Source organism: Phycodurus eques, chromosome 21 (genome assembly GCF_024500275.1).
Source record: "Phycodurus eques isolate BA_2022a chromosome 21, UOR_Pequ_1.1, whole genome shotgun sequence".
Classification (NCBI taxonomy): domain Eukaryota; kingdom Metazoa; phylum Chordata; class Actinopteri; order Syngnathiformes; family Syngnathidae; genus Phycodurus; species Phycodurus eques.
Genome location: NC_084545.1, coordinates 3,647,716 through 3,674,229, shown reverse-complemented (window position 1 = coordinate 3,674,229; position 26,514 = coordinate 3,647,716). Strand labels below are relative to the sequence as shown.

Below are 26,514 nucleotides of genomic sequence, written 5' to 3'. Positions count from 1 at the left end.
CTTTTAATGTCCCTGTCCTCGAGAAGTTAGAATGTAACTGGACTCCATGGATTATGGTCATAACCATTTTTACTGCATTAACTGAAATAAAAATCTATTTTACTCGAAGTGTGTAAAAGTAATCGTAAACAAGCCACGTTTGTGCGTGAAGACTGGAAGGCCCGGCTAACGTTGAGCAGCAGCATTCGCTGCAGTTACATGACGCATGCGCAGTGACAGCCAGGCGAAACTGATGGAAAAAGGGAATGTGGATCAAGTTATCCTTAATAAGCACAATTTCATGAATATGTAGGGTGATCTGTTTACAAAATAAAATACCCCCCAAAATGTCGATTGCGGTTAAGAGATAGCTCAACTTCTATAAACTTGTCTATTTGTCATTGTATGTGGCAGAAATTTCAAAACGACAATACCAAACGACACAAACGACACCACCCAGTCCGCCTTGTCGTTTGCGTATACGTTTTCTTTGTAACGCTAGTTTTATTTTGAAAACCAGAAACAAGAAGTCGCCAGTTCGGACGTCTGCTCGCTACGCTCTCGCGCCCTCCTCCTCCTCCTCCTCTTCCTCCTCCTCCTCTTCAGAGCAGAGCAGCTTGGAGAGAGTGGCGGCGGCGGATGAGTCTGCGGCACCAAAACCTTTATCATACCATCAAAAAACAAAAGACACAAAAAAAAGCAGCAGAGGAAAGCAGAACGGAAGTCCGCCGCAGTTGGAAGATGACATCTGCGCACCATGGACTACAATAGAGAGGACGCTTAGCGCGAACGGCGGACGGTTGGTGGGCGATTTGAGTAAACTGGGCTCGGTTTTGGAACATCTGTAGAGCATAATGTGGCCATCCGCTATCCTCCTTCCGAGGTCGAGTTAGACGCGCTATTTTAGACGTTTACACGCTCCCCTTTCCGTCTAAAAATCGAGCTAATTCTTTCACCCCACCCCCCCGGGAGCAGTGAAGTCATCTGTGAGGGGAAAAACGAGACTTAATCATCTCCGTAGCGACAAGGAAAATCCGCTTTCTCACCCCCCCCTCACTCACTCGGACTCGCCCTGCTTCTCCCCCCACTCCACAACCCGCGTTTACATGCTGTGTTCCCCCTGAAGTTCTCGCTCCTCAATCCCCCCCCATCTACCCACCCAGCTGGCCATTATCCGCCGTCGAGGATGCCGGATCAGATATCGGTATCCGAGTTCCTCTCGGAGACCACAGAGGATTACAATTCGCCTACCACGTCCAGCTTCACCACCCGGCTGCAGAGCTGCAGGAACAGCGTCAACGTTCTGGAGGAGGTGAGGGGAGCAGCACCACCAACACAGGATGCGTGCAAAAAAAAGAAAGAACATGTTTTTAACACTGCATCCATGTGCATTTGCATTGTGATAAAAGCACCTGTAGGCTATTTACATGCTTTTTCCTCAATGCATTAGAAGCAGAAATAGGCCCTTTCTTCTCCTCCTTGACTATATGAATGCCCCAAGCGCTCTCGCTTTCTCTCTGAAGGTGAACTCGTGTGTCCTCCTGGTCCTTTTCTTGCCACATAAGAGCACTATAAAGAGAGGGGTTGGGCAAATGTGATGGAGGATGTGTCGGTTACGTAACCGTGAAGCAGTGACGTGCTTGGAGGTTCATGGCTGGCGAGCCGCTGATAGTCACGTTCACCAATGTAGGAGGCAGGCAAACAGAGTTGCGGATTTGCCATTCAATTAGCAGCCTGACATTTAAAAAAAAAAAAAAAAAAAAAAGAAGGGGGTCAACTGGCTAGCAGAACAGATGTTTTGGATGATATGTTTTGCATCGCGATGGTTCATCCTTCCAAGTTTTTGCAGGAGTTTGGAGACATTTTCTGCCAACTAGGCTGGCAGCTAAATTGGCAAAGCTGCTCCTTGGTTTGGATACGTGTCGCGAAGAAGCCAAAGAAAAAGCAAAACTTGAATTTGAATTGAATTCTTTATTTCGACCATATGGACAAATAAAAAAAAGTAACAGAAAAAACTACAAAGCAACAAGATTTGAACAAAAAATAAAGTTAAATTATACACATCCTACAAGGAGTAGGAAGAAGTAAAACTTATTCACTTAAATGGTTTGACCTTCTCAAGTTTTTGGGTGACTTTTGAGGTACATTCTCCGCAAGCTAGCACTAGCAGCTAAGTGGTCAAGGCTGGACCTTCGTTTGGAATGAGTGTCGCACAAAAAAAACCCAAAAAAAAAACCTGAGAAATAGCAAAACTTTGATGCTGGCTGAATGGAAGTCTTGTGAGATTAGTCTTGTGAGGTTTTTGAGTGACATTCAAGACACATTTCCGAGCGACCAGCCAATGAAAAAGCAAAATGCGCCAGCTACACCATGAACAGCAACAACAACACACCTTGTTTGCGTTATTGTTAATGCTGTGTCATCTTTTATCGTGTCCTGGCCGTGTAATCGGGTCAGGCAGACCGGGGCCCCCCGTGTGTTACCCACCTCAGGACCCCCGTCGTGGCATCCCGATTAAATGGAGCATCAAACTTGGGAATCTCACACACACACACACACACACACACACACACACACCTTCGCTCCGATGCCTAAGCGTGACCTCATTTTCAAATGTAAAACACACAGCTCACTGCCAACCTGAGCGCCTGCAGGCTCCCTAGCATTTGGTGCAGTCCGTATGCGGAATATTTTCGGAATTAGTTGGAATAAGTGAAGTCAAATTGTATTCAACTTTCATGCAAAATCAATTTTTTTTATCCAGTTATTCGATTAATCGATGGAATGATCGATTAGTCTAATTCATTCTAAAAATATTAATGACAGCTCTACATGGTGTCTATATATATTGCAAAACAGGGATTTGTCCACGTTTGAAACTTTTGAATGTCATTCTCATTTGCTTTTTCTAAAAGGTAAATTGACAAACTTGATAAAAATTAAAAATCAGATTTACATTTTTTATTTTAAGGCTGTATCAGCCAGCCCTGCTAGTCATTAACCAGCACAGCAGTAAATTGTCGAGGCTGGTACCTTCGGAATAAGTGTCGCAAAAAAAAAAGGAAATGTTTACGCTTTGCATATGCCGCTTTGACCTCCTGAGTTTTTGCCTGCCAGCTAATGCTAGTAGCTAATCTGTGCTCCTTCTTTTGGAATAAGTGTCAGTCAGCCTCTCCGCCAGTTGTAACGAGGAAAAAGCTGGCGTGGTAACTCACCTCCCCAAACGAAAAACATCTGTCTGAGGAGAGCGCTCCATGTGCTCCAGTAGCCACGATGGATTTTTTATTTTATTTTTGTCCCCCTCTTGGTTGCGGGGATACATGACAGGGAAGACCATTCAACTCTGTGACATTCCCATTCTTTTTTGTTGTTGTTGTTTTTCCTTGCTGCATTAACAAAGTGAATGATGCAAAAGTACTCTGTGAATATTTCACCAATGTAACCTGAGGCAGAAAGCTGACCAACTCATTGTTATTTCATTCCTATTCATTATTCATTATTGATTGGTCCCTGCTCCGTCGCCGCAGCAACATGTGCTAATGTTATGCTAACATCAGTCTCAAACATGTTCCCTTTCTTATTTTTCCACTTGCTAGTAATGCTAATAATCTTCTACCCGTCTATATCTACTCACCTACCGATAGCTTTTGCCAGCTAGCTAGCTATGTTGCTAATTGTCAACATGTTAACTTTTTTATTTTTCCACCAAAATGTTAATATTATCTTCTATGTACCTTCGTTCATCCTTTCCATACCTACCTACCTACCTACCTATCTGTGTCCCAACCTACCTATAACAATAGCTGACTATGATCCTCATTGAGTTGTAGCTAATTAACATGTTCAGCTTCTTCTCTTTCCACTAGAAACATTCTAATATGTGACTATCTATAGCTGTAATTCACTAACTACGCTCTACATTGGGACCTGACTAATGTCAAATTTCTTTTTTTTTTCCTAGCAAAATGCTAACACTAGCCCCCACCTACCTCCCTACAACCTTCACTGTTGTTAAATAGGATTGTTTAGCCATAGGGTATCAAAGTGTCGCCTTTATGAAAGAAAATAACATAGATTTGTCATGTGGGCTTTCAAGATGGATGACAGCTATAGGCCTTGACGTTGAAACGCGAGCTAATCGTCGTAGCATCGAGTACATTGAGGGACAAGATGAGACGAGCACAAATGAGTTCATATTTGCTTTTTTTCCCCCGACTCTAGCGTCGGAACGCTCCACAGGCAAGTGTTGACCTACTTTTGCTTTTTATCCCCGCATACAAAGAAAACCCTCGCAGTTGATGCTGTTCTGACAGAAAGGAGCTGATGCAAAATGGTGAAGAATGTGTTTTTCCCATTCATTAACGCGGATGTGCTTTGATGTAACGGTGCTACTTTTAGAGTCTCAGGCGACAAGGGAAGCCCTCCTTTCATACAGTGTGACGTGGGCCGCACCGGGAATAATGTTGACTTTTCAGTCTTCCTATTCACTGGGCTTGACCTTTTTTTTTTTGGCATAACAGCCTTTTCAATAGAAGCTGTGACTGAAAAGGATGTGACACTGAATGTGGAGTTTTGTTCCGAGCCACTGCGTCTTTAATTTCCACGGAAAGAATGACTGCTGGATGGTTTAAAAAAAAAAAACGGTACACAAAACATCATTGTTTGTACTGGTTTTATATCTTTGACCAAACTAGGCCATCATAAAACAAAAGTTATTCATAAAGGTGCAGCATTCATAAGTTTGTCTTCTGTATAGGAAAGTGCAGCATCATTGGTTTGTCTTCTTTTTTAGGAAAGTGCAACATCAATAGTTTGTCTTTTTAGGAAAGTGCAACCTCAATTGTTTCTTTGTTTCTTTTTTTTTTAATTGAGGAAAATACAGCATCAATAATTTCTTCTTCCTTAGGAGATGATGAACAATAGACCGGTGCAACAGGAACAGTTTGAGCAGTCTGATGCTACACAAAAAATAAAACACATCAATGGCATTTGTTATTACTTTTATGTATGTAAGGATGGAATATCAACATAAAGGCTTCAATAATGATCAATTGTAGTTTTGCATCATTTGGAAGAGAGGCATTAATTTAACAATAGCTTCATTGTGTCTAATCAAGCATGTCAATTCTGCGTTATGGACACGTGACATCACAAACGTGGCTGAAGTGACGTTGATGTTGTCTCATGAAAGCCCTTGCTGATCGTCATGTGTTGTCACACGTGGCAGTGTCCCATCCATCCCAACAATGCAGGCATAGTTCTCCACTACAGTACCAAGTTGTACATGTTTGCTAGCAGAATTGCTCACCCCAATAAATATATAATAAACAGTTTTTTTTTTTTTTTTTAAATGTTGTTCATGATGCTCATGCTAACACGTTCACTTTATTTTTCCATATGTTAGTAAAATTATATTAACTCCTACCTAGATAGCTATGATGCCTATCAAGGTCTGGTTAAAATGTTTTAGTAAAAAGCTGATATTAGCATATGCCTACCTACCTACCTAGCTAGCTACCAATAACTATTTCCATAGATGTGAAAGGGTACATATGACACACCCCTTTTGAGAAAAAGAAAAAATTAACAGAAAAATAAACTTTATTAAAATTGGTTGAGAAATGAGCACGTTCCGAATTAATTTAAATGTCCATGCGTTGCCTTTGATGGGAAAGTCGACCTCCCCAACCTGGCCGCCACTGAAGCACGTCGGTTAGCTAAGCTGCTACTGCGCACTGGTGCATCTAGTCTTCATATCTATGATGCTAACTACCGAGCTTCAATGCTTGGCTAACACGGTCTGCCAATATGATAATTTTAGCTGCTACTTACCTACCTACCTACCTACCTACCTATAGCTCTAGCTAAGTAGCTAACTATGATGCTCATTGCTGACATTGCGATGATGCTCATGGCTAACATGCTTACTATTCTTTTTCCACTAGCTAGCAAAAAACCTAATATTAGCTTCTTCCTACCTACTTACCTACCTAGATAGGTAGCTAGGGTGGTCACTAATTGCTGGCGAACAGGTTCACTTTCTTTTGTCCCCCCCACTCGCTAGGAAAATGCTAATTTTAGCTTCTACCACCGTACCTATCAGGGGACATATAGTAGGAACGTGTGTATCATCTTTAAAAAAGTACATATATTTGACCTTTCTGTCCCCCTTTAGCCCACTGTGTCACTTCAGTCAATATATTTAAGATACTATGTAAATAATAAAAAAAAACATAAAAAGGTCATCCCTTATTTATTTAATTTTTTACATTTAAATTATTATTTTTTTTTCCCCCCTAGCGTTTTCCAGTTTAAAACTGTTTAATCTCACCCCCAACATAACAGGAGGCCTTGTTAAGGAGCATCAGTTTTTAAGAAGGCTCACAGACCGATGCGAACACAGACCCACTCTTCCTCGCATAAATCTGGCTGACAGCAGAGGGGGGATCACAGGATGCAGGGCAGGGCAGTACGTGTCGGAAGAGGGGGACTTATCCACTGGCGGCTAATAGCCCCCGGTGATATACGCAGTGCAGCTGTGGCAGCGGCCGGTCGACAGCTGTGTCGCGCCGGCCGATTATCAGATTTCAGCCCCGGACGGCAAACAAGCAAGGCAACATGTCACCCCCCTGCTGTGCAAAGCGGTACAACTTACAAAATGACTCTGTGGTTTGTTGACATTCAATGGACAACGTCTAGCCCTTATTTTGGGGGGATGCTATTCTATTTAATATCTGGGTTATTCTGTAATGAGGCGTTATGATGAGCAATCTGCCAAAAGGAGGTTTTGCACACAAACTCTTGATTTATTAAGTCAGGCGTTACTTTGTCAGATCATTATTTTATTTTTGGTAAGGTCCATGGCCAGTTATGTTGTTTTTAATCCGTCCATCCATCTTCTGTACCGCTTTATCCTCACGAGGGTCGCGGGCGTGCTGGAGCCTATCCCAGCTGACTCTGGGCGAGAGGCGGGCTACACCCTGAACTGGTTGCCAGCCATTCGCACTATTTATATCATCATTTACATATTATATTTAGATGTTTTTATTTGAATTGTATTTCTAATAACATTTAGACATGCATTGTTTGATATTTACCGTTTTTATTTCATTTTATTTGAATCTAAGTCTTTAATGCAATTATAATTTACATACATTTTATTTTTAACATTCATTCAATTGATATTTTTGTTTTTTATTTCTATAACATTTATCAACATGCATTGTTTCTGTTTAAGTAATTGTTTTTTACATTTGAATATTTATTCATAATTTACTTGTTAGGTTTTTAACATTTATTCTCTAGATTCTATAGGTAACATTTATTGAAGTGCATTGCTGTTTTGTTTTTTTACTTTCATTTAATTTTACAGGTAATTTTCTCTTTATTACATTTTATTCCAACATTGATAAAAACAATTTCATGTTATACTTTAATTTGAATTTTCATCACTTTAATGATTATTCATCATTCATATAATTTAAGAACTAATATAGACAATGGAATTATTTACTTTGAGATGGAGTAGAACCTTCCCTTGCAGATCATATTTGATTATGACATGCAAACTTGTGAGATTTGTTTGCGAAACGACTCAAACAAATGACTTGACTGAACCGTCTGTTAATTTTACTCCATAATGTCAGGGAAAGCATGTAACAACCCTATTGGTACGGCCGCCATCTTCTCTTCATCTTCCTCCTCCTCCATCACAATATAAGTGGTGCGCTAACTTGAGCCTCAAGTGTTGCCCTGCAGGTTCAGCAGACGGTGCTTGGCTCTGACGGCTGACTGTCCTGTTGTGGCCCGGGGGGGGTAAACAATGCGTTTCTCTTTCTCTACGAGTTCTTGACGGTGCTTGGCCTTGGCCCACACCGCCAACTATTTGTGTGTGCATGCACAACAAAGACTCGTACGGTGTCTCTGCGTCCAAATTTGAACGCAAACTTGCCTGGAACGCTACCCGCATGCTCAATATGCAGCTTATGTGCTTTGTTGTTGTCATTGTCTCGGAAAGAACTTCAGTCAAGACACTGCATGATATGCTGCTTGCTCCAGTAAGTTGCTGACTTTAGAAATAATGAAAAATAAGACATAAACGTCAAATTGTACAACAGTTTTACAATCTAAACACAAATAGCACTGTCATGGAGTTAAGATTCCTGAGTCAAGACAAGGCATGATATGCTGTTTTCTACGATAGTTTCCTGACTCTAGAAAGAAGAAAACAAAATATAACGATAACATCAAATGATACAAAACATTGAGGACAAATCACGTAGTTTTGATTTTATGTTTTATTTTTTTCTAGTCAAGACATGGCATGATATGCTGCTTTTTTTTACTATATTGGACCCAAACTACAGAAGGCTAGCTGTTTTTTTTTTGTTGTTGCTTTTTTTTTTTTACATGCTTGACGGGCAAATAGGCATACTTTGGTGCCAGTCTTCTCACAGAGATAAGATTTTGTTTTGTTTTGTTAAGACGGCATCATAAGCTGCTTACATCATTGACGTCGGATCAAAAATTTGCGAAATCTATCGACAAATGGCGATCGACTTAAAAAGAAAAATTTTGTGTGTGGGGAAAATCTGGATTTTGTTGCTTTTTTTTATTTGTGGCTACATAACGTCGACCGGTATTCGCTTTGTTTTTAACATTTTATCAATGCGTTAGATTAATGTAGCAAATAAGTAGATGAAGTTAGTTCTAGGCAGTTTATGTTTTTTGTCTTTTGGGAATGTCTGCATGAGCATCCAAATGGCCTAAAAAGGGTGCACCTGTGGTTTTAGCAGCTCCCTAACACCCTCACGTCGTCTTAGACGTGTGAAATTTGAGACTCCACTACAGACAGACCTCGAGGAATGCTGTGAAGCCGCCTCACAGACGCGCACCCATGGCCACTCGTGTCCAGGAACGTCTTTTGTTTGTCAAGGGTGCACATTCTTTGACTTGTGTGTTTGAGTGGTAAAGGTTTGCCGGGTCGTTGGCTAGCAAGGAAACAGAGCTGCTAGTCTTATCAGCTGATAAGCAAAGAGATTTGCGATCAGATCCATCTTGGAGTAGTTTGACTGCGATAAACCAACCCCTTTTTCACTTCTTTTTTGTTTCGTACATAACAGGAAAGCACTTTTGACCATTTTTTTGTCCAGTAGGACAGAGTTCGTGTCATGTCAAAAACTTGGTCCTCAGCTTGATGAACTCAACCCACGATGTTTCGAGGTTACGAACGGCATAAGATAAAGAAATAACATTGAGGCTGGAACAAAGACTCCAATACTTAGTGTAAATCCAGGTGTTCTGCATACCGAATGACTGGGATGATAACTGGATGAATCAGCATTGTGACCTACGAGTTTTGTTTGGTTCTTCCCATCGTTTTTCCCACCGTTTCTCTCGTCGTAATGAAACAATCTAACAGCTGCTTTTACATGAATAATGACTTCCCAACCGGTGCAAAACCAATAAGCAAATGTATTCCGATTCCGATGCTTCACTGCGTGTGGGTGTGATGAGGAAAACATGATTCGCTGAAGAGATGCTAACGAGAACGCTGCAAGCCAACTCCCAGGTGCTTTCAATTTCTGGAGATGTTCTGCCAAAAGCTCGTGTCTAAGAAAAAGTTCATCAACAAAAGCAAGCAATTAGAATCCAGGAATGTCACCCAAGATGTTTTTCCCCTGTGTTTGTGCTGTCTGACCTCAGCGGCTTTTTGGAAGCGCTACATCCTCTTATTTTCCCCGTTCCCCACACTTAGTGTCAGAGAGAGAGAGAGAGAGAGGGATGTGTCTTTGCTTCCTGCCAATGAAAAGGCTCCCCACCCTTCCTGCTTGAGTCATACTGTCACAGAGACTTGACCGACTCAGTGACGGATGGACTGAATCTGTTCTCAGACTTTACTTTGTCTTACTGTAGAATAGCAATGCGTTGGTGAAGGCTGCGAGATTTTGCTATGATAAAGATATTTACAATGCTTAAAGGATTTCAACTAAGTCCAAGAACGAAATGGCTCGCGAGACGCTGGTCCAAAGAACAATGTCATAGCATGGATAGAAAATGTATACAATCATAGACTGATTTCTGTATATTCTTACGTTACCGTACGTCTCACACTTGCTGACTGCCTTAATACTGACTAATGACTGATAAGACTGTTGAGTATGTTTGTGATTGGGGGATAGTTTCTATTTGATTCAATCAGAGGATGACAAAGTTTGACAAGACTATCTTCTTAGGATAAGAGAAAACAATGGTAATCAGATAGAGCATGCCTTGTGCATGTTAAGTGAGGCATGACTTACACATGTTTTAAAGGAGAAGCTCAGAGAAGCATTCTTTGAACAACCACTGTGTAAGTGGCTTTTGCTGTTTGGTATTTCATTGTTCCTTCTTGCAAGAATATTAAATCATCTTTAAGATCATCCAGGTCTCCTTGATATTGTTTAAGCAATTTTAACTAACAATGCTACGTTACACCAAAAGTTCCAGTAAGTTTTAGTTCTTGGTAGATATCTTGACAAAATTGTTGGTACCCTGCCATGAAAGAAACAAATGGCAGTAAAGTTCCAAGCTCTTGGGTAAAGTTCCTGCTTCAGGATAAAGTTAATTTCATAGTTGTGGGCAAAAATTCTTAGCTCTAAGGTAAAGTCCCGAGTTCATGGGTTAAAATTCGTAGTTATGGGGTTAAAGTTCCTAGTTTTAGGGGTAAAGTTCCAAGGAAAAGTTCTTAGTTCTAGGCCAAGTTCCTAATTCTGGGCTAAAGTTCCTAGTTGCTGCGGTTAAAATGGGTTTAAGTCCACAAATAATTTCCTGATTTGTCTGTTAAACTCTGTAAGAGCCCCGAATTCTCACGAAATGGCCTCATGATGTCTCGTCTTGTTTTTAGGAGAAGCAGATGTCGTTGGCAGTAAATGTATCGGCCGAGATGTTTTTGTCCTGGCTTTTGGGGGAAGTCCTTTTTTCTCTGTGCCCTTTCCTGTTTTCCACTGCCGCGTGACTATAATTAGAACATTAACGCTTCTCAGAACTTGGGTCAGGATGCTCGAAGACTAAAACAGTCGAGGCCCCGCCAAAAAAACAAAACAAAAAACAGAGCTGGCTTTGTTGGGCCAGTGCATCTTCCCGCAAACTTGGCAGCAAAGAATTATCAGCCTGAGCGTGAGGCGACCATGTCTCGGCTCCTTGGTAATGGCCAGATGAAGCAATTGGGGATTAGTAAATCAGAACACTTCGGTGTTGACCGTTCGGTGTCATTGTGACGGAGCGTGGCCGACCCCCGCGGGACACCGACAAGCTCGACCGTTTCCTGCTTCCTGTCAAAAGATGGCTGCATGGGAAACGGTCAGCCTGCTGAGTGGGGATAAGGCCCCGAGGCAGGAAGCGTGAAGTGGAGACGACCTCGCTGTCTTTTGTGCAGAGTCAGGGTTTCCTGTGGCTCAGACCTCCTGGGCATGGTTAGCAGAGCAATTTGCGGACTACAATAGTCCACATTTCAGCAGTGCTGCTGAGTTAATTAACATACACAATGTTGTCAAGGGGACCAACTAATTTGGCACCCACCATTGGGTTGCCGTAGACATTTTACCACCCAACAGCTGCAGTGTCAGGGCAAGCCTAGACACAATGCAGTACATGAATATGTGGATAGACAAGGGTCAAAACTTGTCTTTTTGTAATAAAGAAGCCACATGCCAAGTGGAAAATCACCAAATGCCGGCTGTCCTCGTAACGGGGCTGTTTCGCCATTGTGAGAGTACACAGTTGTCATATGTTCCCACCCTTTAGCCTGCGTCACAATGCTAGGTGGCTACATATTAGCATTATTAGGGTCAACTCTTAAGGTCACAAATTTAACATGTATGGGGTTATGACAACTGTACTGATATTTGTGCCACCATACTTAAAAAATAAAAGTTCAGGAGTAATGTTTGGTTGTCTTTGGAGGCATTAGACAGGAGTCTTTCTGACTGCGTTCATGCCTGCTCTCCCTCTCCTTTATCTGTTATGAGTGGCAGCAAATGCCTCGCATTTTCCAAAGAAAAACATGCTTGTAAATGCTTTTATGTTGTTTTGTGTTTCATACAGATACATCGATAAACTTTTCATCGTCCGTATCTTCCGGGTTTTGGGAGTAATTATCTTAGCCTGTTTCTGTTTGATTGCGTATATTCCTTTATCTTTCTGTTCTTTATCTGCTATGAGAGGCAGCAAAGACCTGTGCCTCACATATGTTGTTTTATATTTAATACAGAGAAGTGGAAATAATATGGATTGATGAAGTTGACATGATCCTATCGTGTCATATCTGTTTTTGGAGTCATTTTCTTAGTATGAGTCCTTCTGACTGCATTAATGCCTCCCTGTCCTATATCTTCTATTTGTGGCAGCGGAATTCCACAATAATTTCGTAACTCTGTTTACGTCCCGCCTCCAAATCCTGTTTGTGGCGACGGAAACTGGACAAGGAAATGCGGTTTTCTCATCTCTTTAAGGAAGGTCTATCTAGGACTAGCTATGTATTGATCACACTCGATTGACATCCACAAATGGACTTCCCTCAAGGGACAACCACACCAGCTAGTTTATAGTCTTTCCTCCCTAGTAACTTGCCGCAGATGTTTCGTCGTTGTCACCATTTTCGCTAATGCCGAAGCTTGCCGTTGGTTGCAAAGAATCCTTGTGAGGGTGTTCAGAGAAAGAGGAGGCCGAGTTTTGGACCGGTCCCCGCTTGTTGCCAAGGGCTACAAAGACAGTGTGCCAAGACAGTGCTGCTTCATTGATTTTTAGCTTCCTCTCGCTTGAAAGGCTGCATCTCTTTGCGGTTACATTCAAGCACAAGCCCTCGCATTACAACTGCAAAGAGTACAAAGACGCGTGGTTTTAATTGTCAGTGTCAGTGTGGACTTCATTGAACAATACTTTATTATTGTGCAGTGGTGTAAAAGTGCACTGATGTAGCCATTCCAGGCTTCTAAAATATTTGAAACGGCGCTCAGTATGATGCAACACCACTGCAAACAACAATAATAAACATGTGGGTCAATTGTTTGAATCTGGGAAGCTTTGCTGCTTACAGTTTTACGATGAATAATCTCAGCCTCGCTTGGGTGGTGTGTTAATGAAATTGTCAGCCGCCCCGGGGGATCACTTGTGTGACATCCGCTGTGTGACGCCACGTCTGCTCGCGTTAGAACATAAATCTTTCGTAGATCATATGATGCTGAGCCATCAAGGTCCATTTTTTCCACACAACAAAGTTGAGAGATTGCATTATGAAACCAATGATCGAGTAGTATGTGGCTAGTCTGTTTTATATTCAATAGAGAAGTGGAGAAGAAAACGCATGTTGATAGCCATACCTCATAATTCGCCAAATAATCTTTCCTTTAGTATTTGTGTTTGTTTATGCCTATTTTTATTTTTTAATTGACCAAATGACTTTTGACCACCAATTCTGCCTTGCGATAAGTGGTTGTGACGTGGCTAGGAAAGAAGCAATTTCCATGTGTTTTATGCATCATACATTTATTTATTTATTTTTGCACCACATATTCTGCCTAGCGACGTGTCCATGACGACTAGGAAACGAGTAATTTTACTGCGCTATGCTAAGAAATCATTTATTTGCAAAGCTTTGGAGTGACTCACGTAGATGGTAAAACTGGATTTAGCACTATGAAATGAAAAAAGCAAAACAATTACGTTAACCTGATTTTGCAACAAGCAGTTGTGACGTGATTTCAGATTTAAAAAAATGGCCCAAATTTTTTTATTTTGTCTGTATTTATTTTTGGGGTGTTGTGTAGCCTTCCTCAGGGGTTCATTTTTTAAATAAAACTATTTTGATTGCGTTTCAGCTTTACTTTCAGCCGTTAATTGAACGGGACAAATAGGCGAGCTCAAATACAAAATGAGAACACTCACACTGAACTATAACCGGCCAACCCAACTCCAGCCCTGAGATCACTCACTAGGCCACGCCCCTTAAAGGCACACATTCAACACATGAATCCGACAGACTGTGCATACAGTAATTACACTTAAAACCAGTTAATTTTTTTTTTTTTTAATAAAATGCAGTGCAATTTTTCTTTATTAAAAATGTAACAAAAAATTAGTTTTTTTGGGGGGGAGGGGGGCTGGAATGGATTAATGGTATTTCAATTCATTTGAATGGGGAAAATGGATTTAACATGAGTGAATTCAGTAAATATGGTTTTGGTCACGGCTGGAATTAAACTCGTAAGTGAAGGTACCACTGTATGGCCTAATCCGGTAGTACAATATCATTACTAGGGGCTCTTTGGACCACTGTCTTGCGCGACAGACGAGGGCTAAGCAGTGAGGCATTGTGGGTCGGCGGGGGGATCAAAGTGTTTGCCCCCCGTGGCGACAAACTTGCGCAGAGATAATTGGGGACGAGCCTTGTAAAAGCGTCCACGGAAGGCCAAGGACAGCTTAATTATGTTGTGAAGTCTAATTAGTCCGCTGGTGTGTATATGTTTGTATGTGTGTGTGTGTCTGTGTGTGTGTGTGTGAGTGTATTTGTGTGTGCACGCGCTGCTCTTAACTGACTAACCTTGGTGTCACTGCGCTTTGCCGGCATTTATCATTGTTTACGAGAGGACGTGGCAGTGAGGCGTTTGTACTGTCAGGTGTGTCAGCATGAATCATGAGCGGGAAACGGAGCCAAACGCATATGACATCCTTTCGAAATGCCACCCGGAGAATAACGAGTCCCCTAATTGTGGTGGCCTTTGTTGTTCTAATTAATTGATTGGGAATAATAATGGCTGGAATGCAGCAGCTATGACAGTTATTTGTCGTATTACAATAACAATTTATCCTCCTTTTCCTCAGGCGTTGGACCAGGACCGAACTTCCCTGCAGAAGGTAAAGAAATCCGTCAAGGCCATCTACAATTCAGGACAAGGTGAGACCAAGGCTGATCTGTCTAGGCCAACCAAACACGATGTAACGTTTAGTATTTGCCTTATTTAGTTGGATTGTACCTGTATATGTATTTGTATTCCGATCTATTTGGTACTGGGACATATTAGGTAAGGGACAGGAAGCATAACTGCATCACAAACACAGTGCAGCTCAGCCTCTGGCTCATGGACATCACAGCTTGTGATATGCTTTTGGCAGTAGGTCAGACTTGTTTATTCATTTGAAATGACTTCACGCCAATATGAATATCAGTGCAGCAATAATTCAGTGTTGTTACAACTTTTACGTTTGTTTCATTGTAAATGTTCACGTAAAAGAAAATCACTTTTGCATTTGGTTCCCTTACTATAAGGAATAGGAAGCGAACGTCACCTTAAAACCAAGATGTGCTTTTTTACATCTTGGTTTTTTTTATTTTGTTTGTTTTGCGTACCATTTCACCCCTTGGGAACTTGTAGTGAAAATGCAGCCTCAAATCACGCTAATAAGACTTTATTTTTGTCGTGTGCAAAATGGCCTTCTGTGGGACAGATGGCGTTTGGTGTATTTATCCAGGCGCTTTGTTTTGTCCGTCGCCGCGACATGGATCCCCAGTAATTTTCCACTCAGTACTTACCACCTCTCCCTCCATCCTCGGTAAAGTGACAGTTTCAGATGTCTGGCCTCCAAACAAAAAAGATTCAGAAAGTTTATCTTAAGACTCACAATCGAAAGAAAAACTATGAAATGTGTAACATTTGGAAGACAGCTGCACTACATTCATCTTATTTCGAGTCGTTCTCGTCGCGAGGTCATGACATTTTTCCACATCCTCTTTTCGGTTTCACATCAAGCCACTTATTGTAAAGTTGTGCATTTTATTTTTAGCCCTCATATAAACTGAATCTAATAACAAAACATAAGTTACTTTCAATATGCATTTCTGCCTTTAGCCTATGTTTACGCTAACAAAGGTCGCTGCTCGCAGTCAGAAAATGACTCCGCATAGCTAAGGACCAGACAGGAACAAACATCCGTGCTTGTTTACGGCTGACCACTAAGACCACTTAGTTTGTTTCTACCATAAAAGAAACAAGCTAATATGGTTACCCGATGTGTGCCTGAATTAGCTTTATCCTTTTTGGTAACACTTTAGAAGTGAAAACATCTTCTATAGAAGATCTAGAGAAGCCATAATTTAACTTGAAACACACTCTCAGCTGTGTCACTATCCATTTCTGTTGGCTAGCATCCCTTTGGCCGGAGATTAGGCCACAAAGCTATGCTAACACTTACGGAGGCTGGACATGACACAGACCAGACAGAAACAAACGCAAGCATTTATTTATTGACTGTTCAGAGAGTCCGACATTTGTTGCCAATGTGTACATGATGTGGGCGGTGTGGTACAGAAGGTAAGAGTACGCCCTGCAACCTGAGGGTCGCCTGAGCGGATGTCATTGTTGTGTTCCTAAGCAAGACACTTAACCCCCATTGCCTACGATTGAATGCAGTTGAATGTTTGGTGGTGGTCGAAGGCGCAGAATGGCAGCCACGCTTCCGTCAGACCGCCCCAGGGCAGCTGTGGCTACACAAGTAGCTTACCCCCACCAAATTTGAAGGAGTGAATGATTAATGCATGAAATTGTGAAGCGTCTTTAAGTGGCTAGAAAACCGCTATATAATGTAATGTATTATTATTATTATTATTATTATAGCTAGCGTAGTACTTTGTCTTGTCGCTAAACTGAAAAGGTTAAAAATATCATTAAGTCAGAAAACAGCTCCTTAGCTAGTGGGATCAAAGAAAAACAAACACCCAGTTTGTGTTTTCGAGTGTCTCGAAAGGCCAAGACAAAAACAGGGGGAAAAAAAATAACCATCTCGGCTAGTCATGCTAATGCTAATCCCTAGCCACAGATGACAGGACAGGAAGGCTGACCATTGATTTCCCTCTGTGTCATATAGACCATGTCCAAAATGAAGAAAACTACGCCCAGGCTCTGGACAAATTCGGCAGCAACTTCATCAGCCGGGACAATCCAGACCTTGGCACGGCTTTTGTCAAGTTCTCCTCGCTCACCAAGGAGCTGTCGGCCCTCCTGAAGAACCTGGTGAGTACAAAAGATGAAGTGTGTCAGGCTCAATGTCGCAGGAATGTGTCCACATTTGGTCCACTTGGGGTTAAAACAAGGGGAGGGATTATTTTGGTTGTCACTACTGTAATTGGTTTACGTGTGTGGATTAGGATTATGTGAGGCTTTTGGGGTTCCTTTCTGTGGGGGAAGGTCAAAAGGTTAACGGGGTGTTTAAAAAGTAAAGGTTTTAGGGATGCCTATTGTGAGTGGACCTACAAAAAGACATCAGGTCTGACATTTTTTAAGCGGCCATTTTAGCGATTTTTCAGGGGTCCTTTAAAGACAAATGGCAAATTCAGGCCCCAAAACCAGTTTAACTTGGCAACATAACATTTGGTAGGTGTGTCAATCATAAGTAGACCCACAAAAAAAATAATAAAAAGAAAAAGACACAGGAAGTCTGCAATGTTGGTTTTAAGTGGCCATTTTAGGGTCATATTGGCCATTTTGAAGAAAAACAATATTCTTTGTCATATTGGCCTTTTCCAGGGTCGAAGACCAACTAAAGATTTTGTCCAGTTGCTACTAAACAATTTGGTGACACTACAATGCGATAAATTTGAGTTTTTGTCATTTCCAGGTGTCCTTCAAAGACGAACTCCTCCTTGACATTTTCTTCGATCGCTACCTAATTTGAATCACGTATATCAGACAAATGGGGAATGCTGAATTGTGAGCAATTTGAGTTTATGTCATTGCACCTGAGCGGCAACATTTAATGACTCGCCATAAAACCCGAAACTTTAATAACTCAGTGCATGGACAGATAGCACAGCCTCTGAGACGTGTCTTTCTTCCAGACACGAGGGTCTTATCTGCAAGCTGTGGATTTCCCCCCCCTCCGAACGTTCGGGTTGAGTAATGTGTTCTGTTTAGATCCTCTGCGAGTTGCGGGCCGTCGCTCACTACCTCTCTTCCTGTGCAGCAGACCGCCAGATTAAGCGCCCATAAATACATCCGTGGCGGCACGGCCCGTGTGTCGCCGGGAAGAATGATCTCTTCCTGTGCTTCCTCCCCCGTGTCTTCCCTTTTGTCTTTACTACGTCGGGCATTTCATCCCGTGCATTGCAAGTTACTCGATAACTGTACCCCAAAGACTCCCAACCAGTGCACGCAAGAGCTGCAAATTACTTATTGACGAATGAACGATGCCCCGTCCGAGTTGTTCTGCAGGCTTCGACGTAAGGAATTCAGAGCCGAGCTCTATATTCTGCCAATATTTTCAGTGTTTATTCCTTTTTGGTCTTCCGGGACAGCCGGAAGACAGCCGGTTAAAGATTTTTTTTAAAAAGGCAAGGCTCTTAAGAAGCACATTAGTGTCCATTAAGTGTTGTTTACGTCCTTGATTTCTGCTCTGTGTGTGTGTGTGTGTGTGTGTGTGTGTGTGTGTGTGTGTGTGTGTGTGTGGGATATAAATGCTTAGTCGTGCTGTAAACGACCTTGCTGAGCCTAATGGTTAGAGAGCCACTGAGGAACGCTCGTCTTTGCTTTTGCTGACTCACCCTAGCAAGGCATCTATTTATCGTGTTTTTTTATTTATTTAGCTGTTTTAAACTCATCAGATTGGCTTTACTCCCTATGAATCGTGGTGGCACTAAGTACATTGTGATTTGGATAGCAATCAGTAAGAAATACACTTTAAGGACTGAAGTAGTAAGTAGTGATGCAACAATACCAGTATCGATGCCGATACTATACGTCTGTACTCATACTCGTGAAAATACTCCAATACTACGACACACGATACTACTTGAGCAGCCTGTCATATACTATACTATTGTGTCGTCTCTTAGAGTGCATTGTGCAGTTTGGCAGATAGTGAACACTTTTTCAAAAAGACTCAACGTGCGCTTGCTCCAAGCTGTTACTTGTAACTCCCAGTTGAAATTTACAGTAAAACTAAGGAGAATTAAATGTGGTAGAACAGGAATCCTGTCAACCTCTCATCCTCGCACTTAAAAGGCGTTCCTACAGCCACCATATTGTGACCCTGCTGTGCGTTTCCTCCTCAGCTCCAGAGCCTGAGTCACAATGTGATCTTCACCCTGGACTCGCTGCTCAAGGGAGATTTGAAGGGCGTGAAAGGGGTAAGATATCTCACACTCACTCTCTCTCTTCTCTTTGGCACCACTCAGCAACAGCTCGGCGGAAGCGAGCGGATGCCGCGTCAGCACATCTCGTCGTTCGTCCCTCAACCTCTGCATGTGCACGCTGGGCGGGGGGAGTGTGAACAGACCACAGGGGGACGGAGGGGGAATAAAAGTCAAGTGTTTAAACGACTGCGCTGTAAATCTGGCGCGAGTAAACACCGCCTCTGTGTTGTGATGGAGTAACTGGGTCATGAACTCCGCCGACGATGATGGCGGCGGGGCGTGGCCGCTCCGAGCGAAGCGCCGACCGGGCCTCTGGTGGCGGTCCAAAACTCTCCAAATAACTCCCCGTCCTCGCCGTGACCTCATTGCAGCACGCTGACACTTGTTCTGTACTCTGTGCAGGACATAAAGAAGCCCTTTGACAAGGCGTGGAAGGACTACGAGGCCAAGTTGTAAGTGGATGAGTCTGCTTGATTTCAGATGCGAGAACGTTTACACGGCAACGATTTTGACGAAAAACGGAGAGGGAAAAAAATTTCAACCTGTATCAAAGTGCAAGTTTTTTAAAATGCCAGATAGGCCATTCGCTGTGTGTAAAGGGATTAGGGGGCGTGTGGTACAGGTAACACACAGTACGGTCCACATCGCGGTTTTTGGGCCACAGTTCAGGACATTTTCGGTATGTGTTTTGAGCATAACGAGGTCAACTTTTTTCTCTCTCTCTTTCTCTCAAAATTATCCCTTTATGTTGCTTGTCAGGACAAACTTCATTTTGTACTGTATTGAATAATATAACTGATTTCAAGTTAAGCATTATTTAAATGCGACGCTTTCAAATGGTAAAGTACCTGTTATTCCTTAAATACAACAACTTCTGCGCCCCACTCTGCAGGCATGACCAATCAACACTCACGTAATCCAACTGTTACGCTTGTATATTCACTGAACTGTGCACGGCAGGGCACCACATAACGTGACTTGAGCATTTTCATCATGTGATCAAACCGCGCATCTTCGGCCCCGGAAAAGGACTGCAAGTCTTTAGCAATAAATGCTCGCACTGCAAAGGTTATTTGTTGTGTTTATCTCAAGTGCTAGGTGTGTTTAAAAACATTCTCAATAGACACTTGTGATGTAGCAGGGGGATACTGTACAATGGTTTTGGAGGTTAACACATTCACTGCCATTGACGGCTTTAGAAGTCAATTATCCATATTAACTGGGAAGGCTGGCAGTAAATAAGTTTTAAGCTTATGTAAAACCTTTTCCCCCATAAATCCAGATTTTTCACTAAATCGGTGTGGTGTAAACATGTGGCTCCCAGCGTGTTATCCATGTGCGGCCATGTTGTTTAGAGCCCGTGTTGGTCAAAGTTAGACATGTTTTTCTCGCGCAGCACCAAAATTGAGAAGGAGAAACGGGAGCACGCCAAGCAGCACGGGATGATCCGCACTGAGATCACCGGGGCCGAGATCGCTGAGGAGATGGAAAAGGAGCGTCGTCTCTTCCAGCTCCAGATGTGCGAGGTGGGTCGTAAAAAAGGGAAAAAGCTTTTTCCTTTCCTTTAATTTTTCCACGGACGAAATATGGTATGGCGTCGTTCGGCTTACTGTCACCTCCTTGCTGACAGAGTAGTTTAAAAAAATGAATCTGGTTGCGGTCACATTTTTTGTTAAATGTAAATATACTAGCATGTCTTATGGCAAATGCTGCTTCACCAAATCTAAAGACTGGTGATCTGAGGTAGCAGAATTTCTATTACAAACTTAGATTTCAAGACAACTTGAGAGGTTATTTGACATTTTAATGTTAAACAGTATGTGTAGCCTACTTTTGTATATTTAAGAGGTCCCAAACATGACTCCTCCCAAAACAAAATGTCACTCAATAGTGTCCCTATAGACCTAGAAAGCGAGATCACCGATCAACACGAAATTGTCTATCATAACAGAACGCATAAAAAAGTCTCAAAGAGCCATGCCTGATTTTGAGTACATTTTGGTTGTAATCAGCAATTTCAGGTGAATCCCGCTGCTCGTAATTTGCCGAACTACTACTGGGTAGTTTGTCCAAATGAGCTCCAATTTGAAAGATTTATCCTGGACCGATAGGTGATGTTAAATGGTAATTTTTTGTGTGCCCACATCAGCTTACGCAGGCAGAGCGTGGTGGGAAAGTTTCATCATCATTTTGAGAATTTGCTGTAAAAACGATGCAGCCTGGAAAGTTTGGAAAAAAATTAGCCCCGACACCAAAAAGTCTCCCTATCTGAAATCGGCTATTTGGGTTTGAAGCAGCCATTTTGATCGAAAGAGGTGGTGCGTGGGCCTGTTCATTATTTATATTTATGCATTACACTGTTTATGAGACAACTTTCTTCTTGTTTATAGTTTGTTAGCTCTTGTGTGCCTTTTCTGAGAATAACGTTCTTCCAGCTTCTGATTGACTAATATGGATTTGTGGTTAACTCGACAGCCTATGGATACGTATGGGCTGATTTGGAGGAATGGGGAACATCTTTAATACTCTTTTATTCCTTCTCACCCTAGCTGTTATCCTCACTGATATTTCCAGATGAGGACTCATGTTTGTTTGCCGCCATGAGCTTTGCGACGTTCCAGTCGCGCTTTAAGATCATTGATCTCTTGTCGCTCACTTAACAGAAATCTGGCAAATTGAGTGTAAAACAAATCCGTGCTTGGCGTGCGCTCAAGAGAATTCGGGAACAAACTATGGAAGCCCAAAGGGAAAAAAAAAAAAAAAAAGCCTTTCTCACTGGAGGGCGTTGACGCCCACGCCTCGCTTGAGATTTTTCGACTCCCAATTACATAACGCACAAGTAGCTTCTGCGGCGGCGCTGCTGTTGGCCGTGTGAATTATTCACTGCAGGAAAAAAACGGCGCTGTACTCCCACTTCTCCCTGCCCACATGTTCCACACAGTCTTTGCATAGTTTCCTTCCGCACTGTGCCAACTGTGCAGGGAAGCTAGAAACAACGTTATGGAAGTGTAAGTTATACAAAATGATCAAGGATAAAGGACCAGCTGTGAGATGATGTTGATCAGGCTTGCTAACATTCTCATTCCACCCATATTAGATGGTGACTGTTTCGCATTGTCGCTTCACCCATCCATCTAGGATCCCTGTTTGCAATTGCGTCTCATTTAGGTGAATTCCCTAGTAAGAGTCCTGCAATTCACCCAAAATGTCAGCTTCAAACAAAAATGGCCAACTTCTTCTTCAACTTTGGGCTGGGTCTTTGAGACTTTTTCTTGTGTCCTGTTATGATAGACATGTCCAACCAATTTCATGTCATGAAACTCGTAATGGGGGTATCTTTTTTTCTAACTTTCCAGGCCTCTTTTTCATGTCATTTGCCTGAAATTGCTGCTTTATATCAAAATGGTCAACTTTCAGTTCAGGTTTGTGCATAGGCCTTTGATACTTATATGGAGCCGATCACAGCTTCTCAGTAAGGTGCAGTAATATTAGTTGTTCTTCGCATAGGATAAAGAATATATGCCTGTGAGTATTGTTTTATCTGTCTACATGTGTTGCTTCACCGTTTGTGGTCAAATATCCATTGCTTAAAGGTCTATAACACCGCCACATAGATGCTACATGCTACTCGTTAGCCCGGCAATGGTGTTTTCCATTATGTGTTAGCATTAGCATTCATTATTATATTAGATTATTCTATTTATCTATTTTTAAATTTTTGGGTAAATATTGCGACATACAGTATCGTAGGTATAGATCATGGCATCAAGTTGTATCGGGATACAACCATCGCAACAGAAAACATTTTGCTATATTCACACCGTTCTATATAAAGGCAAAATATAGAAACTGGTCTCGAATTACAGCGGCGAGTATCTGTTTTGCGTCGGACGCTGACTGTTGTCCGTGGCATGTTCATCCCAGTTAACCTCATTTCTGGCCGTCGCTTGCGTTCCCCCGTTGGTCACAAGCCCCTCCCCCCCTCCACCATGCATGTTAGTCAATCAGAAGATTACGCTCACACTCTCACCCCCTTGTTCATCCCACGATCCGTAGCCATTCACTCGCTCGCGAATCTTTCCCATTGCGTGAATAGCTTCGATTATGTTGCATACATTTGTTGAATTACGCCGCCATCTGGGTTGATTTTGTTGCGAATACGTCCAGACCTTGAGGCTTTTTATTTCTAATGCTAATATGACAAAACAACCATTTAAAACACAAAATGAGCCTTGCTATTTGTGTCTTTGCGTTGCAGTACCTCATCAAAGTGAACGAGATCAAGACCAAAAAAGGGGTGGACCTCCTCCAGAACCTGATTAAGTACTACCATGCGCAGTGCAAGTAAGTAACCCCGCCCTTCGACATGGAGCGTTTCATGTAAATCTTGAGCTTGTAAATAATGAATAGGGCGTCTTGCAGATGTGTTGTGACAGCTGTGAGGTTTGCTGGAGAAATCAGCGAGCGCTCTTTCTCTCAACCAGTGACAGAATGACAAATTGTCTCACTCTGCGTTTCTGGGTCTTCTCGTAACAACACTGCATTTAAACCGTGCAATACGCTATGTCGACATACGCAATGAGACACAACTCCTAATCAATTAATTAACCAGTGGATATTAATTGTTTATTTTAGCAAGACATTTTGGAGGAAGGCCTTTTTCTGTTGCCAGTGCACAAGTGCCCTTCATAAAAGCATGTTAGGATTATTTAGGTCCAGAAGCCCACCAAACACCTTTGGAGAGGTGAATGTAAGATGTTAATGGCTGCAAAGAGAGGGAACAACTCCAAATGTTCTTCTTTATTACTCACTTCCAGTCGGGACATGTTCCAATACTTTTGTTCTTGTTCAAGTTCCCTTGAATTGTGCAGGGTGCTCAGGTAAAAAAAAATTTTTACTTTAATTTCATTTTATTATTTATTATTAGTGTTCGATTTTGATTAATTTCATTCGGAGTTTTATTTTGTTTTAGTTCAATTTTATTTTTTAATTGGTATTCATGTATTTTTTTTCGTTTTTTTTAATGTATGTATATTCTTATGTTATTAATATTATATTTATTTTATATTCATGTTATTTATTTTTGCAAAATGCTCAGATGATTTATTTATAGTTTATATTTGGTGAATTTATTATTACTGTTTTGGTTTGATGATTTATTGATAGTTTAAACCAAAATAGTAATAATAAATGAACCAAATATAATGTATTTTATTAGAATGTTTACTTTAATTTATTGTTATATTTTACTATTGATATTGTGTTTGTATGTTTTACACTTTAAGTTAACATTATTTTTTTCATTTTGTAATAAATATTATTTGATGATTTTATTTGATATATTGCAGGATGCTTAGATGATTTATTTGCATATTTAATTATGCATTTGTATTATTATACTACAATTGTTTTACAGGGTGCTCAAATTATGTATTAATTTAAAAAAATATATATTGTGTATGTTTTATTTGTATAATTTAAAACATAAAAAATACATACTTTTGCTCATGGAAACAGCTCTTGTGTGGTCCATTTCCCCAAAAACTATAAGCAGTCTGCCTTAGCCTTATTGAATATTCACATTATGAAACAAAATAAAACAATCACGCTATACATTAAACATGAAATGGAATCTGTGCTGTCCAGTTTCTTCCAGGATGGCTTGAAGACGGCAGACAAGCTGAAGCAGTACATCGAGAAGCTGGCGGCCGACCTCTACAATGTAAACAGCACGTGATGGCGTTATCGCTTGCGCTAATGCATTTCCACACTCACTCGGTACATTTTTTTTTTTTGTCACCGTTGCATTTTCTGCGTCCAGATCAAACAAACCCAGGATGAGGAGAAGAAGCAGCTGACCGCCTTGCGCGACCTCATCAAGTCCTCCCTCCAGCTGGATCAGAAGGAGGTAACACACACGCACACACTTTTTACCCACATTTCCACAAGCCCAACACAAGCTAAACAAAGAACTGAATTTGTCTGCATTAGTACAGCGATTCACCAAAGTTCTACAGTGAACCCCCACTACATTGCAGATTTTAAAGCAATTGTTTTTTTCTATGGGTTTTTATAGTATACAGGCAAGTCCGAATTTAGAGTCGTGCGCCTTCAGTGTAGTTCCACGTTGTGCCGCAACAGGCTGGGCACCGCTGAGGTCCACTGGAACAGATGCAGCGTAATTAAGAGCAAGAAGGAGAGGCAGAAAGGGTCCCCAACTACTGTAAGCTCCGGTAATAGTCGTTGTTTCCACAGAGCAGAGAGAAAAAATGCCCGTGAGTATTGCTGTATACTCTCTTTGTATGTGTTGCTGCTCCGTGTGCGTTAAAGTAGCAGTTGTTGGAAGGTTAATAATTACTGGAGCATCTATGCTGATTGCCATTAGCCGTCTATGGAGTTTCACATTATGTTAGTATTAAGATAGCGGACTTTCTTTAGATGACATTTTGGTTGAACAGTTGGGTGTTAAGATATACATTTTGATTCTGTTTTTGTTGTATACTCTGTTTGTATGTGTTGCTGCTCCGAGTGTGTTGTTTGTAGTTTTACAACTACTGTAACCTCTATGCTAATGTCTGTGAGTTTCACATGATATGTTAGCATGGCGCTAGCCAGCGGACTTTTGTTAGACGGAATTATATTGTTTGGTCGAAGGTTTTGGTGATTTAAATACACATTTGAAATCTTTTGTTGTATGTTCTGTTGGCACTGTATGTGCTGCTGCTCTGTGTGTTAAAGTAGCAGTGTTTTGAAGGTTTCTAGCCACCATAACATTTATGCTCCTTTTTGATAGCCAGTCTATAGTGTTTCGCATTATATATTAGCATTAAGGTAGCGGACCTTTGATAGGCGAAATGATATGGTTTGGCTTAGCATTTTGGTGTTTAAATATGCGATGTTTAATCCTCTTCATGCGTCAGTTTTGTTGTCCCTCTTGTTTTGGAGAACTTTATGAGCAAGTCTTTTCGTTTCCTCAAAGTGATGTTATACGGTCGTCTCGCATTTCTTGACAGCAAGAGAGCGAGAGAGAGAGAGAGAGAGAACAGGCACAAAGGAATACTATACTATACAATGTGTTCAAATTCCAAACGTGTGGAACGGTTATTGCAGATTTTCACCCATTGCGGGGCAATAATCAGGGGTTCACTGTATTTACATTCTTGTGCATGTCACACCACATTATCACAGCCACTCGGTGTAACTTCCCTTGGCAGTTAACCCCCTACGCTATGCGCTATTTTTTTTAAAACATGCGAGTATTGACACACAACACATACACACGCCTGCACCTGAGCTGGATCTTACACACCTCTCCCCTCTATCTCCTCCCTCCCTCCTCACTGCCTTCTTCTGCTTGTCTGGAATCAAGTCTA

At 41.6% G+C, this 26,514-nt stretch overlaps 1 protein-coding gene and 1 long non-coding RNA gene across 5 annotated transcripts in view; one reads left to right on the top strand and one right to left on the bottom strand.

Annotated features, from left to right (window-relative positions):
- The first annotated feature begins 585 nt into the window (after positions 1-585).
- asap1b (ArfGAP with SH3 domain, ankyrin repeat and PH domain 1b) overlaps positions 586-26,514 on the top strand; it is a 46,511-nt gene continuing 20,582 nt past the window's right edge. For all 4 annotated transcript variants that reach the window (XM_061665845.1, XM_061665843.1, XM_061665844.1 and 1 more), the window contains exons 1-9: positions 586-1,291; positions 14,839-14,911; positions 16,879-17,024; positions 19,061-19,135; positions 19,544-19,593; positions 20,538-20,667; positions 23,400-23,485; positions 24,788-24,863; positions 24,963-25,049. In XM_061665845.1, the coding sequence (XP_061521829.1) occupies positions 1,166-1,291; positions 14,839-14,911; positions 16,879-17,024; positions 19,061-19,135; positions 19,544-19,593; positions 20,538-20,667; positions 23,400-23,485; positions 24,788-24,863; positions 24,963-25,049 (849 nt within the window). In that variant the 5' untranslated portion in view covers positions 586-1,165. The remainder of the gene's footprint in view (positions 1,292-14,838; positions 14,912-16,878; positions 17,025-19,060; positions 19,136-19,543; positions 19,594-20,537; positions 20,668-23,399; positions 23,486-24,787; positions 24,864-24,962; positions 25,050-26,514) is intronic.
- On the bottom strand, positions 820-1,531 carry LOC133396255 (uncharacterized). Its single transcript, XR_009767341.1, has 2 exons — positions 1,407-1,531; positions 820-1,282 (listed from the first exon to the last, which is right to left on the bottom strand). It is a non-coding gene; the product is annotated as an uncharacterized LOC133396255 (long non-coding RNA).